General features: G+C 43.5%; 1 protein-coding gene across 1 annotated transcript in view; it reads left to right on the forward strand.

The window, feature by feature from the left end:
* Positions 1–3,510: 3,510 nt before the first annotated feature.
* Positions 3,511–13,898, forward strand: part of FAM168B (family with sequence similarity 168 member B) — a 36,953-nt gene continuing 26,565 nt past the window's right edge. The window contains exons 1-2 of the mRNA XM_082630163.1: positions 3,511–3,731; positions 10,081–10,161. Coding sequence (XP_082486289.1) covers positions 10,092–10,161 — 70 coding nt within the window. The 5' untranslated portion in view covers positions 3,511–3,731; positions 10,081–10,091. The remainder of the gene's footprint in view (positions 3,732–10,080; positions 10,162–13,898) is intronic.

A 13,898-nucleotide genomic window follows, 5' to 3' on the forward strand; every position in this document is an offset into this window, starting at 1 on the left:
GCAGTTCTACTCTTTGCTTTGCGCATTTAACAGTCTACCTTGAAGATATTTCCTTTTCAGTATATAGAAAGGTTGCTCATTTCTTTCTTGAGTTATGGAGTATATTATTCAGGCAGTCCTTTAGGACAAACACTAGGGTTGCTTCGGGTATTTTCCTACTCTTAGCAATATTGCAATGAATAAACTTGAACCTATTTCATTTTACACGTCAGAGAGTTTCTTTGCAGAGAAACTCCCAGAAGTGGAATTGCTGGATGAAAAGTTTTCTGTATATTTGTCTTGATATGCATCATCAAATGGTCTCCTCTCCATTCCAGCAATGTGTCTGCTTCCCTACAGCCTCAACAATAGTCACTTTTTTTTGATGTTTGCCAATCAAATAGGTGAAAAGATGCTATCTCAAAGAGTTTTAACTTGCATTTTCCTTTTTATGAGGCTGAATTTTTTTTCTTCATAGGTTTATGAGCCACTTATTTCTTTTTCTGTGAACTCTCAATTTCTACTGAGTTTTAGGACTTTCTCTTACTGACTACTGGAAGCTCTTTGAATATTAAGGAGATTAGCCCTTTGACTATGATATGTGTTGGGACAATTTCTTCCTCGTTAATCATTTCTCTTTTTACTATGCTCATGGTGATTTTTGTCAAACCAAAGTTTTTCATAGCCACGGTGTCTGTATTTTGAGAGGCAGTTTAAAAAGGCTTTCTTTACTCCATGGTTTAAAAATAATTTTCCATATTTTCTTCTTGCTCTTTATGATTCCATGGTTGTACATTTATATCTTTTTTCATTTGGATTTTATTCTGGTATGGTGTAAGGTATAGATTCAATTTTACATTTTTTCAGATGGCTATATTTCTGTTCCAATACCATTTATTAAACAGTCCATCTTTCTTCCCAGTGACTTGAGATGTTACCTTTATCAGATACCATCTTCCAAAAATAATTTGTATTTCTGAATTTTCTGTTATATTTCATTGGTCTATTTATGCATCTGTGACACACTGTTGATTGAGGATTTTAAATATGTTTTCTTGTCTGATAGGTTTAGTAGCCCCCTCACTATTACTCTTTATTTTCCAAGTTTTCCTGGCAGTTTTTTTTTTTTTTTTTTGGTCACGCAGCAAGGCTTGCAGGATCTTAGTTCCCCAACCAGGGATTGAACCCAGGCCCTTGGCAGTAAAAGCGCAGGGTCCTAACCACGGGGCCGCCAGGGATTTTCACAGATATTCTTGCTTTCGATTTTTCTTGTTGATTTTTTTCTCATGTGTAAATTAGAATTACTTTATCTACTTAAAAATAATTATTGGTGTTTGATACGAATTGTATTAAATTCATACATTTAGAAGAATTATCCAAGAATATGATGTTTTTCTCCATGAATTTAAGTGTTCTCTTGTGCCATTTGGTGGTTATTTTAAATTTTATTCATATAGATCTTGCATAACTCTTACGAAAGTTTATTGCTAGGTATTATATTGTTATATTTAAATATTGGTTTATTTATTTTTCTTATAACTAACCTTGTATAAAATGGATCTTTTCTTCTATTTTATCGTCTAATTATTTAGATACATGATAGCTATCTTTTTTTTCTCACTTCAGTTATCACTTGCTGCTGGATTCTCTTGTTTGTGTAGTTTTTTAGATGATTCCACTTGCTTTGGATCTGTTGATTAAGTGAGAAATAAACCTCTATTGTGTGAAGACACTGAGATTTGGGGCTTGTTACTGCAGCATTTCCTAGCTATCCTGACAGATACAAGTGACTTAAAAAAAATAAAGACGCTCAACAGACAAATATATTAGGGTTAAATTCTCCAGGGGCAGTGGTATAGAAGCAGGAGTTTAAGGAGAAAAAGCAAGAATGGAATTTCATACTGTTAAAGAGCTTATTCATGTATTTTAAAAAATTAATTAATTAATTATATTTATTTTTGGCTGCATTGGGTCTTCGTTGCTGCCGGCGGGCTTTCTCTAGTTGCGGCGAGCGGGGGCTACTCTTCGTTGCGGCGCGCGGGCTTCTCATTGTGGTGGCTTCTCCTGCTGCACAGCATGGGCTCTAGGCGCAGGGCCTTCAGTAGTTTTGGCTCATGGGCTTAGCTGCTCCGCAGCATGTGGGATCTTCCCGGACCAGGGCTCGAACCCGTGTCCCTGCATTGGCAGGGGGATTCTTAACCACTGCGCCACCAAAGAAGCCCAGAACTAATTCATGTATTTTTAAAATGGAAAATAGTGGGAATCGAATCACCATGGTGGGTGTGTTTTAAAGAATAACATCCCGTTTTATTTAAAACCATCATCACTCACAGCGTGCCAAAAATCAAGTCCTTTGCATCTATTTTAACCTGCACTGAAATCTTAGAGATGCCAAGTAAAAAGTCTTTAGGTGGGCCCGTGAGCCACGGCCGCTGAGCCTGCGCGTCCGGAGCCTGTGCTCCGCAACGGGAGGCCACAACAGTGAGAGGTCCGCGTACCGCTAAAAAAACAAACAAAAAAAGAAAGTCTTTAGGAACCGTAGCAGATATTCTCAGCTTGATCAGGGCAAGGTAGACTGCCTGGACTCTTCCTGCTGAGTACAGGCCACAGGATTCCTTCACCTTTCTCCAAGGCAGACCCATCGGCTCTCAGCTCACGCAGGGAACCTGTGGGTCCAAGTAACGTTGCAGAGACAGCAAGAGCAGCTCTGGGAAAGCGCAAAGCCAAAACTCCCTCTTTCAGAGCAAGTGCTCTGAAGCCAGACGTTGGGGTTTCAATCCCGGGTCGGCTTCCTAAGAGTTGTGTGCTCTCGAAGAACGCTGTGAACCGCTTCGTGCCTTAATTTCCTCATTTGTAAAACGACTTATTATGAGTATTAAGTGACTTAATGAATGCAGAGCATCGAAAACAGCGAACGCAAAGAGCGCCGGAGCGCGCGGGCGGCCAGCGTGGCGGCTCCGCGAGCCCGGGCGGTCCCAGCGCCGAGCCCCAGGCCGCCCGGCCGGCAGCGGGGCCTTCCCGCTCCTCCGACCACCCCGCCGGAGGCCACACGACCACCACGGCCGGGGGCGCGGAGCCTGACAGTCGAGAGAGGCGCAGCCCCTTCGCCGCGGCATTTACACGAGGGTTCCTGTAGTGCGGTGCTGTTTGAAAATACGTAACCGAATACATTTTTTTAAGAAGTTAATAAAACCCTATAACTATGTTCCACTGTGTTCTTTCCACACTGCACGAAGAGCGCAAAGATGGCGTGAGGAAAAACATGAGCGTTTGTTCGAAAAAGTCAACGCCCCGGGCGCCGCTGACCTCTCAGGCACTCAGCCCTCCAGGCTCCAAACTCCGAGGGCCCGAGGACTAGGATCTCGGCGCCGCGAAGCTCCCCGCTGCGTCCGCATCCGGGAGCTTCTCAGACGCCGGCGGGAGCGCGCACGCCAGCTCCGAGCCCGGAAGGTGCCGTGAGGTCACGTGCCGGCGCGCCCCCGCCGCGGCGGGCTCCAGGCGGAAGTGAGGTTAGAGCTCAGCGGCTGCGCAGCGTTGGCGGGGAGCGCGGGCTGCGAAGAGGCGGACCGGACCGAGCGGGGCGAGCGGGAACGCGGGCCGGGAGGCGGCGGCGGCGGCAACCGGGGCCTCGCGGCTCAGCCCCGCATCGGAGCAGGCCTCCGCGGCGCGCGCCCCTCGCCGAGCCCGACCGCCGAGCCCGCCCTGGGCCGGCGAGCGCTGGTCACCGAGGCCCAGGCCGCTGCCGCGGCGCGGTGAGTGCGGGCGGGGCGCGCGAGGGGCTCGGCGGCGGCTTGCGCTGCCGGAAGTGCGGCGCTTTGTGCGGCCGACCTGGGCGGCGCCAAGGTCGGGCCCGCGGCGGTGCTTTGTCCCGCGCGGGACCGGGCGGGCCGGTGAGGCCCGAGGGAGGCGGAGCTGGGCGACCGGGCGCGCGGGCAGGTGCGGCGTGGGCGGCGGGGACGCTGCCTGGGGGCCGGTGAGAGGGGCATTCGTTGCAGAAGAATGTTCTCTGGGTCTTTTTAAGGTCCAGGTGATCAGGTCAGGAAAATGAGCAAGAAATGGGGAAGCAGTGGGGGTGGTGTTTCTGTACCTTAGGTTTAAGGTTCTTAGGATTTTCATCATTTCCAGCGTGTAAACTATTCACTTTGTTTACTCACAGAGTAAACATTATTCCATTTGCCCGGCAGAAGCTTAGCTTGAGGCCCATTCTGGGTTAACTTTGAGAGAGAGATGCGCCTTTACAACGTACCCCCAAACGGGATCGTCTTCTTTTATGGTGTATATAAGCGTGTATTTAATGGGTTGTATGAGTTAATGCTTCATTAAAGTCATTCATAAAAGTATTTTGTAGTGTTTTGCCGAGCAAAACAATTTTTTAAATGAAAAGCTTTGTCTAGTTTCCCCTCCTTAAGTTCTCAAATCATCCTTGTGTAATTTCAGATGATTTTTTCAAATAGTCTATGAAAAACTTGACAATAATAGTAGGGACACATTTTAGAACTTTGGTAAATAAACAAGTAGTGGATTATTTTTGCTGTGACAGCCAAGAATTGAACAATTAAAGGCTAATTTTTCTACTGTTGAAGGTACTGTGCTGCACACTGCGAAGTTTTTTTGGTCCCTTTTAAGCTTTATAAATCGGGCTTGCTTTAGTACGAGTGTTCGCATAGTTACTTTTATTTGGTCGCGTTTGTGACTAAATGCAGGCTTTAAGAGTTGGAGACTGTAGTCTTGCTCTAGGTTCTGTGCTGCAGTCACTGGACAGGCCGAGCAGGTAGCGTCCCCTCTTCCTGCCTCCAGCCCTTGGGAATAGTGGAAGGATTGGGCTGTGTGTAAGGCAAGTGCCTGCAACCCAGGAGGAAGGAGGAAGCACCATCTGCTGTTGCTATTACTGCCTCTGCCCTCCTATCAGGCCCTGATATACTTGTTAGGATTTTTATAGTTAGTATTCTGCTCTACAACTGCCTTTCAGCTCATTTCCATTTTAAGGTTAGACAGAATTGTGACGTCAGAATTATTTGAATTTTCAAACATGGGGAAAAGGTGTAGGGTAATGCCACAGAGGTAGAGGATTGGAAGTACTAAAAAAGAAAACAAGTGCAATTAAAGAATATTTTAAGTTTTTTTAGGTTCTGTAGTTTACAGGCAAATTTTTGTCTACCAGACTTGTCTTATGTAAACAGCTTCTTTTCCTGGACCAGTTGAGAGCAATTTTAAAGCAACAACGGTACCCCAGTGTACTAGAGTTAATGGTTACTTTTTTGTGTCTGTGTTCCACTTTATGTCTGTATCATTGAAGTCTCTCCAGTTGTTCTGTGCAGAAAAATGTGGATTTTGCAAATAGATTGCAAACCTTGATAGTGAAGGTAGAGTTTGGGGGAGATTCGAATTTTATCTTATTATATACTCTTGATGTTACCAGATGTTACCGAGAATTTCCAGTTTAGATTGTATTAAAGGGATTGTATCTTGTATATTGCTGTCTGAGAGAAGTTAAGCCCCTCGACATTAGTTTTCTTGATATGAAATACTAAGACAAGGCCTTTAAAGTTTTAGAATTACTATTTTGTGTGGGAACTTTGTTTAGGTCGGTGTATGTTGAGACTAGAGAAAGTAGTACAGTGATGGGTCTTAAATATACTTTCCCTCTGATTATTATTGGATTTTCATATTAAGAAATTTTTGCTGTTATTTTCTTTTTTAAAGGTAAATCTGAGACTTAACTTATTTTGCTGCAGGTGTCAAACCACCCATAGGGATTCTGACATTTGAGTCATTACAAATGAAAAACTTAAAAAAAAAAAAAGTGATACCCTTAGCATCTAGCCTTGGAATTGTGATCTTCGGCCCACACCAAATCAGACTGAGAAATTGGTGGTTTCTGGGTGGCCAGTGACACTAGAATCCCAGGCAGAGTGGTGATGGTGGGTTTTTTCCTTAATTTTTCATTTTAAAAAGTATAAAAATACAGCGTACAGCCATATACCCAATATCTCAATCTCTTTTATGTAGAAATATTTTAAATTACGACTTCATGTCATTTTTATCTTTACATAGTTTAATATGTACTTCTAAAAATTGATGCATCTTTACATAACCAAAATACTGTTATCACATGTAACAAAATTAATGTTTGTTTAATGCCGTTTGATACCTAGCCCATATTCATTTGCATCCTCAAATCCTTAAAATAACCTTTTTACGGTTTTTTCCGTCTTAAAATCAGGATCCAAACAAAAGTCTCTTCTGGCCTTTATTAAATCTGTCTTAATCTAGAACTATCCTTCTCTCCACCTTCCACCTTTTCCCAGACCATTGACTTAGTGAAGAAATGGGACCCCCTTGTCCTCTAGAATGCCCTCCTTTTGGCTTTGTCTGATTGCTTCATGGTGTTCAGCATTTTCCTCTAGCTCTTGCCTTTTTCTGTAACCCGGGAGGTAGATGTATAGGCTGCATTGGATTCAGATTTTAGTGTTTTAGTCGCACCTCAGATGATGCAGAGTAATTCCATCATATGAGGATGCAGATAATAAGTAGTTTGACTGTTAGTGATGTTAAGATTGGTCAGTGGGTTCAGCGTTCATATCCACTAATCAATAACAGATATGTTTCAACAATTCTGAATTAGATTTTAAGTAAATGTCTCAACTTCATATTTATTGCTACGAAGAGTCCTCTATTTTCCATTGGACAGTTCTTTTATTAAAGAACATTCAGAAAATATGAGCTATTTCTGGACCAAGCACTAGTGAGATACAGGGGGACAGGGCTGAATAAGGTATTTTCCTCGCCCTTGAGGCTCACAATCTTTGGGGAATCTCTCATCATATGAACAAGTAATTTAAAAAGCTGTATGACAGTTGTTCACAGAAGTTGTACAAACATTTTCTTTTGTTAATACTGTTATTTTTTAACCTATAATTTTTAATTATGACTTCTTAATCAGTTTAGGAAATAGTTATTATTAGCCTCTTGGGAAGTATAAGTGCTTTCAGGAAACGTAACTTCTGGTTAGTTTGGAACTTATGGTATTTAGAATTCAAATGCAATTTTATACATTTTTTAGTGGCAAATGTGGAGTAGGATTGTATTGCTGGTTTAGATGTAAGCCAGATCATGAAAGGAGAGCCCTGTGGTATTCAGTGCTTCACTGGAGTTGTCTGCAGTTCCTGGCTGTTATGAATAATGCTGTTATAAACTTTCATGTACAAGTTTTTGTATGGATGTACGTTTTCACTTGTCTTGGGTATATACCTAGGAGTGGAATTGCCAGGTCAAACGGTAATTCCTGTGTTTAACTGCTACGCTACGCTGTTCATCGGCTTCATGTCCTACCAGGTGACATCTCCTGCTCAGCCCCACATTTAAGGGTCTCCACACGGTTTCAGTCTAACCTATGTCTCCATAATCATCTTTGCTGATTCCCTGCATGTAGCCTAAGCTCCAGACAAGCCCAGTTGTAATGTCCATAAAGAGTGCCTCTTGCATTTTCTAATTTCTGTGGCATTTCAAGATCCTACCTGTTTAGAGCTTATTGGAAGCAGTACCTCCGTAATCCAAGTTATTCCTGACCCTTCCTTTCTTCCTCCTTGAATTTTTGCTCTCCCCACTCAACCCTCGAACACTTTATTCCTTTATGGCACTTAACACCCTTGGCCTGAATCACCATTATTTATGTCTTCTGTCTTACAGGCCTGTGTTGTCCAGTACAGTAGCCATCGCCTACATGTGGCTGTTCAATTAAAATTAAAGTTAAACATGTAGTTCCTTGGTCGTGCTAGCCGTATTTCAGGTGTTCAGTAGCCATTAGTGACTACTCTGTGTGGACAGAGCAGACATACATTTCCATCTTCACAGAAAGTTCTATTGGACGCTACTTTTCTAGATTGTAAACTCAGAACAGGGACTGCGCCTTTTTTTCCCCTGTGACCTTTGCGTAGTGCTTTACTTATCTTGAGTTCAATTAAGAAAATGAAATTAGATCCTGGCACAGAATAGAGAAATAGAGTTTTGGGAAGTATTCACTTCTCCAGAGATGAGAGTCGAACCAGAGAAGTAGATAAAATATGTGAAGACCTCCACATCCTTATGTTGTATGTCCACCAAAAATAGGTTAAAAGTGCAGGAAAATGGGGATTGGCAGTTACCAATTTGTTTATTCTTAAACTGTGGTGTAAAATACAGTTGATTCTCATGTCTACTTCCTATGCCTTCCTATTCTTGTTTCTTTGTAGTCTGTTCTGTAGATCTGCATTGTCCAGGGTGGTAGCCTATAGCCACATGTGACTCTTTAGATTTAGATTGAAGTTAAATAAACTAAAAAATCGGATCCTGTTCTAACCACATTTTTCAGGTGCTCAGTGTTTACTTGTAGCTAACAGATGCTGTATTGGACAGCACAGATAGAGAACATCTTCATCCTTGTAGAAAGTACTGTTGTACAGCACTGATCTAGACTTCTGTCTTAGCTGTGGTTCTGGATGTCATGGCATCAAAAAGTATCTCTGCCTTTTGGTTTGGAAGTTAAAGAAATAAGATAATTACTTAGGTAATGAGTATCAATATCAGTCACTGATATCCCAAATTTATTTCTACTTTAGAATTTGTTACAAAGGCTAAGGACTTGACCAGGTATAGTTTCTACTGAACTGCTTGGTTGTAAATATTCTGAGTATCCCAAATTTATTTCTACTTTAGAATTTGTTACAAAGGCTAAGGACTTGACCAGGTATAGTTTCTACTGAACTGCTTGGTTGTAAATATTCTGAGTCAGGTGAGCTGAAAATATGAAGTGGTTTGTTTTTGCATTTTGCCTTTGTAATGGAATCTGATACCTGGAGTGTTTTGAGGTGCATGTGTTTTTTAGAAAGTCAGCAGGTAGTTGCACCTTTTTTTGTGTAAGACATTGTTATTGGGGCTGAAGTTACTGCAAATAGGGCTAAGTTCCAGTTCCCTATCTACATTCTAGCTGAGGATGTGGTGGGGAAGGCAGACACTAAAGCAAATACATGTACATTTTATGTTTTTCTTTTGTTTCTTTTTTTTTTTTGGCCATGCCACACAATTTGCAGGATCTCAGTTCCCCAAACAGGGATTGAACCCCGGCCACGGCAGTGAAAGTCCGGAATCCTAACCACTGTGCCACCAGGGAACTGCCTGTTTTTCTTTTTAAATAGACTTTTTTTAAAGAGCAGTTTTAGGTTCACAGCGAAACTGAGCAGAAAGTGCAGAGTTCCCATATACCTGTTGCCCCCCCCCCGCATTGCTGTTTTTATTTTTAAATTTAAGATCCCCTTTGTTCTTACCACCACATAAGTCAGGGAATACTGAATGGTCTTAATTAAGCTCACACTATAAGAATACACTGGGTGTTAAAATTCAGAGGAAGGGATAAAACCATGGTTGTAGCTGTGCAAGTTCTTGAACTTTTCAGGCAAAAAGGTTGGGAATTATAGAATGGGTTACTAGAGTTGCTGGGCTGTGCTCATTTGCCTTTTTTTAGGACATAGACATGTATTTAAGCTAAGTTACTTCAGAAATAGAGAAAAGTACAAAATGAACACTGCACCACCCCTCTAGAGGCAATCACTGTTCATACTTTAACTTCCTCCCAGACTGCTTTCTGTGTGTACTAGAGTTGCATATGCCCGTGTGTGTCGGTGCCAATTTGGGAGCGTACTACTGCATTACAGTATTGTACCGTTTTTTCCCCCAATTAACATATCAATCTGTTAAACACTTTAAAAAGCAGCTGCATGCTATTTCATGCTCTGGATAGATCTGGTTAAGACTGTTCTCTGTTATAAGGACATTTAGATTCTTTATAGATGTTTTTTCACGGTTTTAAGCAGGGACACAGAGAACACTCTTTTTCCCTTAGCTTCTGATGGACCAAAGAGAGTTATAAAGGAAAGCCTGTAGTGTCCTGGTGAGCACCCATTAGGACTTTGGCTTTCCTTTTCTGTTCCCTGTTGGTTGGCAGCGGCATGAAATGCCTTGTTTTATAATATACTCGAGAAAGGACTCTTGTTCTTTTGAGACTGATGATGGAGAAAAACCTGAGAACAAAAGTGCTTGGCTAAATCACTTTTTTTCCCTTTTTAGTTCTTGAAATCATGAATCCTGTTTATAGCCCGGGTTCTTCTGGGGTTCCCTATGCAAATGCCAAAGGAATTGGTTATCCAGGTAAGCAAATAAAATTTTGTTTCCATTATTGAACTTTGAACACGTGGTGAATTTCTGTGTCACTAAGAATGCTTTTGATGGACAAACCCAGCTCAAGTGGCTTAGATAGGGAAGAAAATGTATTGGCTCATGGAACTGAAAAATCAGGAGCTTGGTCTGGCTTTGGTCAAAGGCTGGTCTGGTGGCTTCAAGGGTGGGGACTGGCGTCTAGTTTCTCTACTTCCTGTGCTCGGCTTCACTTCCTCAGTGTCCTCTCAGCGTGGGTCACAGGTCACACTTCTCCCCTTTGTGGTTCTGTCGTGCTCAGCCCCTCCCTTGGCTGTGAGTCTCTTCATCTGGCTCTGGCTCTCATCTTGTTCCCTCCACGCCAGCACCCGGGGCCAGGAGGGGAGTCTACTGATGAATTTAGGCCTGAGTCATGTTCCCCACCTTACTGAAGTCTGCTAGCGCAACATGGGCTCTGATGGAGGGGGTGAAGCACAGTTTGGGGGAATAGGAGTTGGTGGTCAAAAATAGCAAATTGTTGTCCTAATTGAAAGGAATAGTTATTTGTAGTATTACCATTGTGGGTTTAGATGATATGGTGGAACAGATACTCTTAAAACCCTGTTGCTAAAAACCCCTGGGAAGTTGAATAAAACATTTCAAAAACGTTTAACTGAACTTGCAAGAAAGTGTAAGAGATTTCTGCAGCTGAACATGAAAGCGACATAAAAACCAGAGCATTTGGCCATTGAGTTGATGCACCTATCCTAGGGGCATTTGTTATTTGTGGGTTTTAGCAACCCATTTGGGGACAGAAATTGAGGCCTTTGGCCCTTGTAAGGCTGGGAGTTGGAGTGGGACCCCTCATCAGTCTGATTCCTCCAGAGGGTGATACTCCCATCGGAGAGGTAGACTAAACAATCCATGCACTGGCTCCACGGGGAAGTTCAGTTTCTGCTTGGGCTCTGGGAAGGGAGAACTCTTTTCTAAGAATTTGTAACTATTCAGGGATGTTTCAGGCTCTACTTTGAGTTACTTGTCCTTCCCGGGGGTCCGTACATCGAGAAACTAACATTAAAAAATAGTCTCTAGGCGGCACTATTCCCTGGAGCACCTGACAGCAGCAGGTGCAGAACTGCTGTGGAGGCAAATGTTCTCACCCCAGGCTGTGTGGGTTTCCCACAAAGTTCTGCTTGTTAACAAGTCAGAATTATTACAGAACACTGTGATGTTATTCGTCATGTCAGAGTCACCAGTCACGATAGACAGCAGGAACAAACCAGGTAGAAACCATATCACACAAGCATGTTTAGAATTACTGAAGATGCAAAAGAAACAGTCATATCGCAAAGAACCAACTGGAACTTAAATGGAAAAAAAAAGGGGGGTTTGAACAAAATTCAAGTTAAGCTGCAGATAAAACACTGCTAAAGGGAGGACCAGAATGCAGTGTAAGGAAAGGGGGAAACAGACTGGTTAAGAAGTAGAGGTATTAGGATGAGAAGTTTTGAGGAGAATTAAAAGCTGCAGAAGGACTAAGCAGAGAGACTAGAAGAAAAGGAGTGCCAGGATTTTCCAGAATTGGTAAAAGGTGATTTAGTGATAAGGCCTGCTGTCTTTAACGAATGAACACTAGTTTAAACAGAAGGCTAAATAGCTGAAGAGAATCCTGTGGAAATCTGAAACCAGGGAATAGGCAAAACCTGATGGTATTAGCATTACCTGAGAGACTATATAATGAAACACTGGTTGCCTGTCATTACCAGTTCTGTGCACTTTTAAAAATTTTATTTTATTTTTGAACATCTTTACGGGAGTATAATTGCTTTACAATGGTGTGTTAGTTTCTGCTTTAGAACAAAGTGAATCAGCTATACATATATCCCCGTATCTCCTCCCTCTTGCATCTCCCTCCCATGTGCACTTTTTTAGGGGTTTATTTGGTCTTAAAATTACATTTAAGGGCTTCCCTCATGGCGCAGTGGTTGAGAGTCCGCCTGCCGATGCAGCGGACACGGGTTCATGCCCAGGTCCGGGAGGATCCTGCGTGCCGCGGAGCGGCTGGGCCCGTGAGCCATGGCCGCTGAGCCTACGCGTCTGGAGCCTGTGCTCCGCAACGGGAGAGGCCACAACAGTGAGAGGCCCGCGTAAAAAAAAAAAAAAAAAATTACATTTAAAAGAAAATTTCTGTCACTTTAAATCTTTTTAAAATTTTATGGTTTCTTCTTATTGTATCCATTTCTTTATACCTCTCTTGCCTATTTTCTTGGTTTTAGTCTCCTTGACTTTCATAGAACTCTCTCTAGATCAGCAAGGGTTTAATGTAGGAACTAGTAACCACTCTAGGTATTTTGAATGGGAGTGGGAGTTAAACATAGCGCAATAATGTGCCTACAGAATTTTGAGGCTAGCATAACTTAAGTACCAAAAACTAGCAAGACATTACAAGGAAAGAAAGTGCTTTTATCCCATTTTATACTTTTATACCAGTAAATGGAGAGGCTTGTCCATAACTTTCTAAAATTTACATTTAATGGGAAAAAAGAAACACTTCCCAACAACTTCACCTTTTAATTGTAGTAACATGGTAACCGACATATGGTCAGCCCTTCATATCTGTGGATTTTGGGTATTGTGTCCTGGAACCAATACCCCTAGGGTACTGAGGAATGACAATAATTGGGTTCATATGCACCATCTTACTGTTATTTCCTGATTGATAGCACCTGTTTTTTATTTTGTTCACTTTCTTCTTTTGGATTAACTGAGTATTTTTCATTAAATTTTTCCTTCTTTTAATTTTTGAAAAATTCTTTTGCTATTTAGTGATGACTCTAAAGATTACAACACTTTTTGCTCCCCCTCCCCCTCCCCTCCCCCTCCCCTCCCCTCCTCCCCTCCCTCCCCCCTCCCTCCCTCCCCTCCTCCCCTCCCCTCCCCTCCCCCTCCCCTCCTCCCCTCCCCTCCCTCCTCCCCTCCCTCCCCTCCCCTCCCCTCCTCCCCCCCCTCCCCCCTCCTCCCCTCCTCCCATCCCCATCCCCTCTTCCCTCCTCCCCTCCCCATCCCCTCCCCTCCTCCTCCCCTCCCCTCCCCTCCTCCCCTCCCCTCCCCCTCTCCTCCCCTCCCCCTCCTCCCCTCCTCCCCTCCTCCCCATCCCCTCCCCTCCTCCCCATCCCCTCCCCTCCCCATCTCCCCTCCCCCTCCCCTCCTCCCCTCCTCCCCTCCCCCTCCCCTCCTCCCCTCCCCATCCCCCTCCCCTCCCCTCCTCCCCCTCCCCTCCTCCTCCTCCTCCCCTCCTCCCCCTCCCCTCCCCATCTCCCCTCCCCATCCCCCCTCCCCCTCCCCCCTCCTCTCGTCTCGTCTCCCCTTTTACTGCATGTCTGCTAGCAGTGAATTTTGTTTTGGTTTGTGAAATGTTTTTATTTTGCTTTCATTTTTGAAGCATATTTTTGATGAGTGTGTTGGTTTTCTGTGGCTGCTGAAACAAATTGCTACAACGTTTGTGGCTTAAAAACCACAGAAACTTATTCTCTCACAGTTGTGGGGGCCAGAAGTCCAAACTTCAGGTGTTGGCAGGGCCCCACACCCTCGGGAGGCTCGCGGTGAGAATCCTTGCTTGCCTCTTGAAGTTCCTGGAAGCTTTCAGCGTTCCTTGACACGAATACCTTGTGGCAGCGTCGCTCCGGCGTTGACTTCCACGGTTACGTTGTCTCCTCCTCGTCTGTGTTTCGTATGCGGACACTTGGCATTGG

Source organism: Mesoplodon mirus (genome assembly GCF_964341445.2).
Source record: "Mesoplodon mirus genome assembly, chromosome: 8".
Lineage (NCBI taxonomy): Eukaryota > Metazoa > Chordata > Mammalia > Artiodactyla > Ziphiidae > Mesoplodon > Mesoplodon mirus.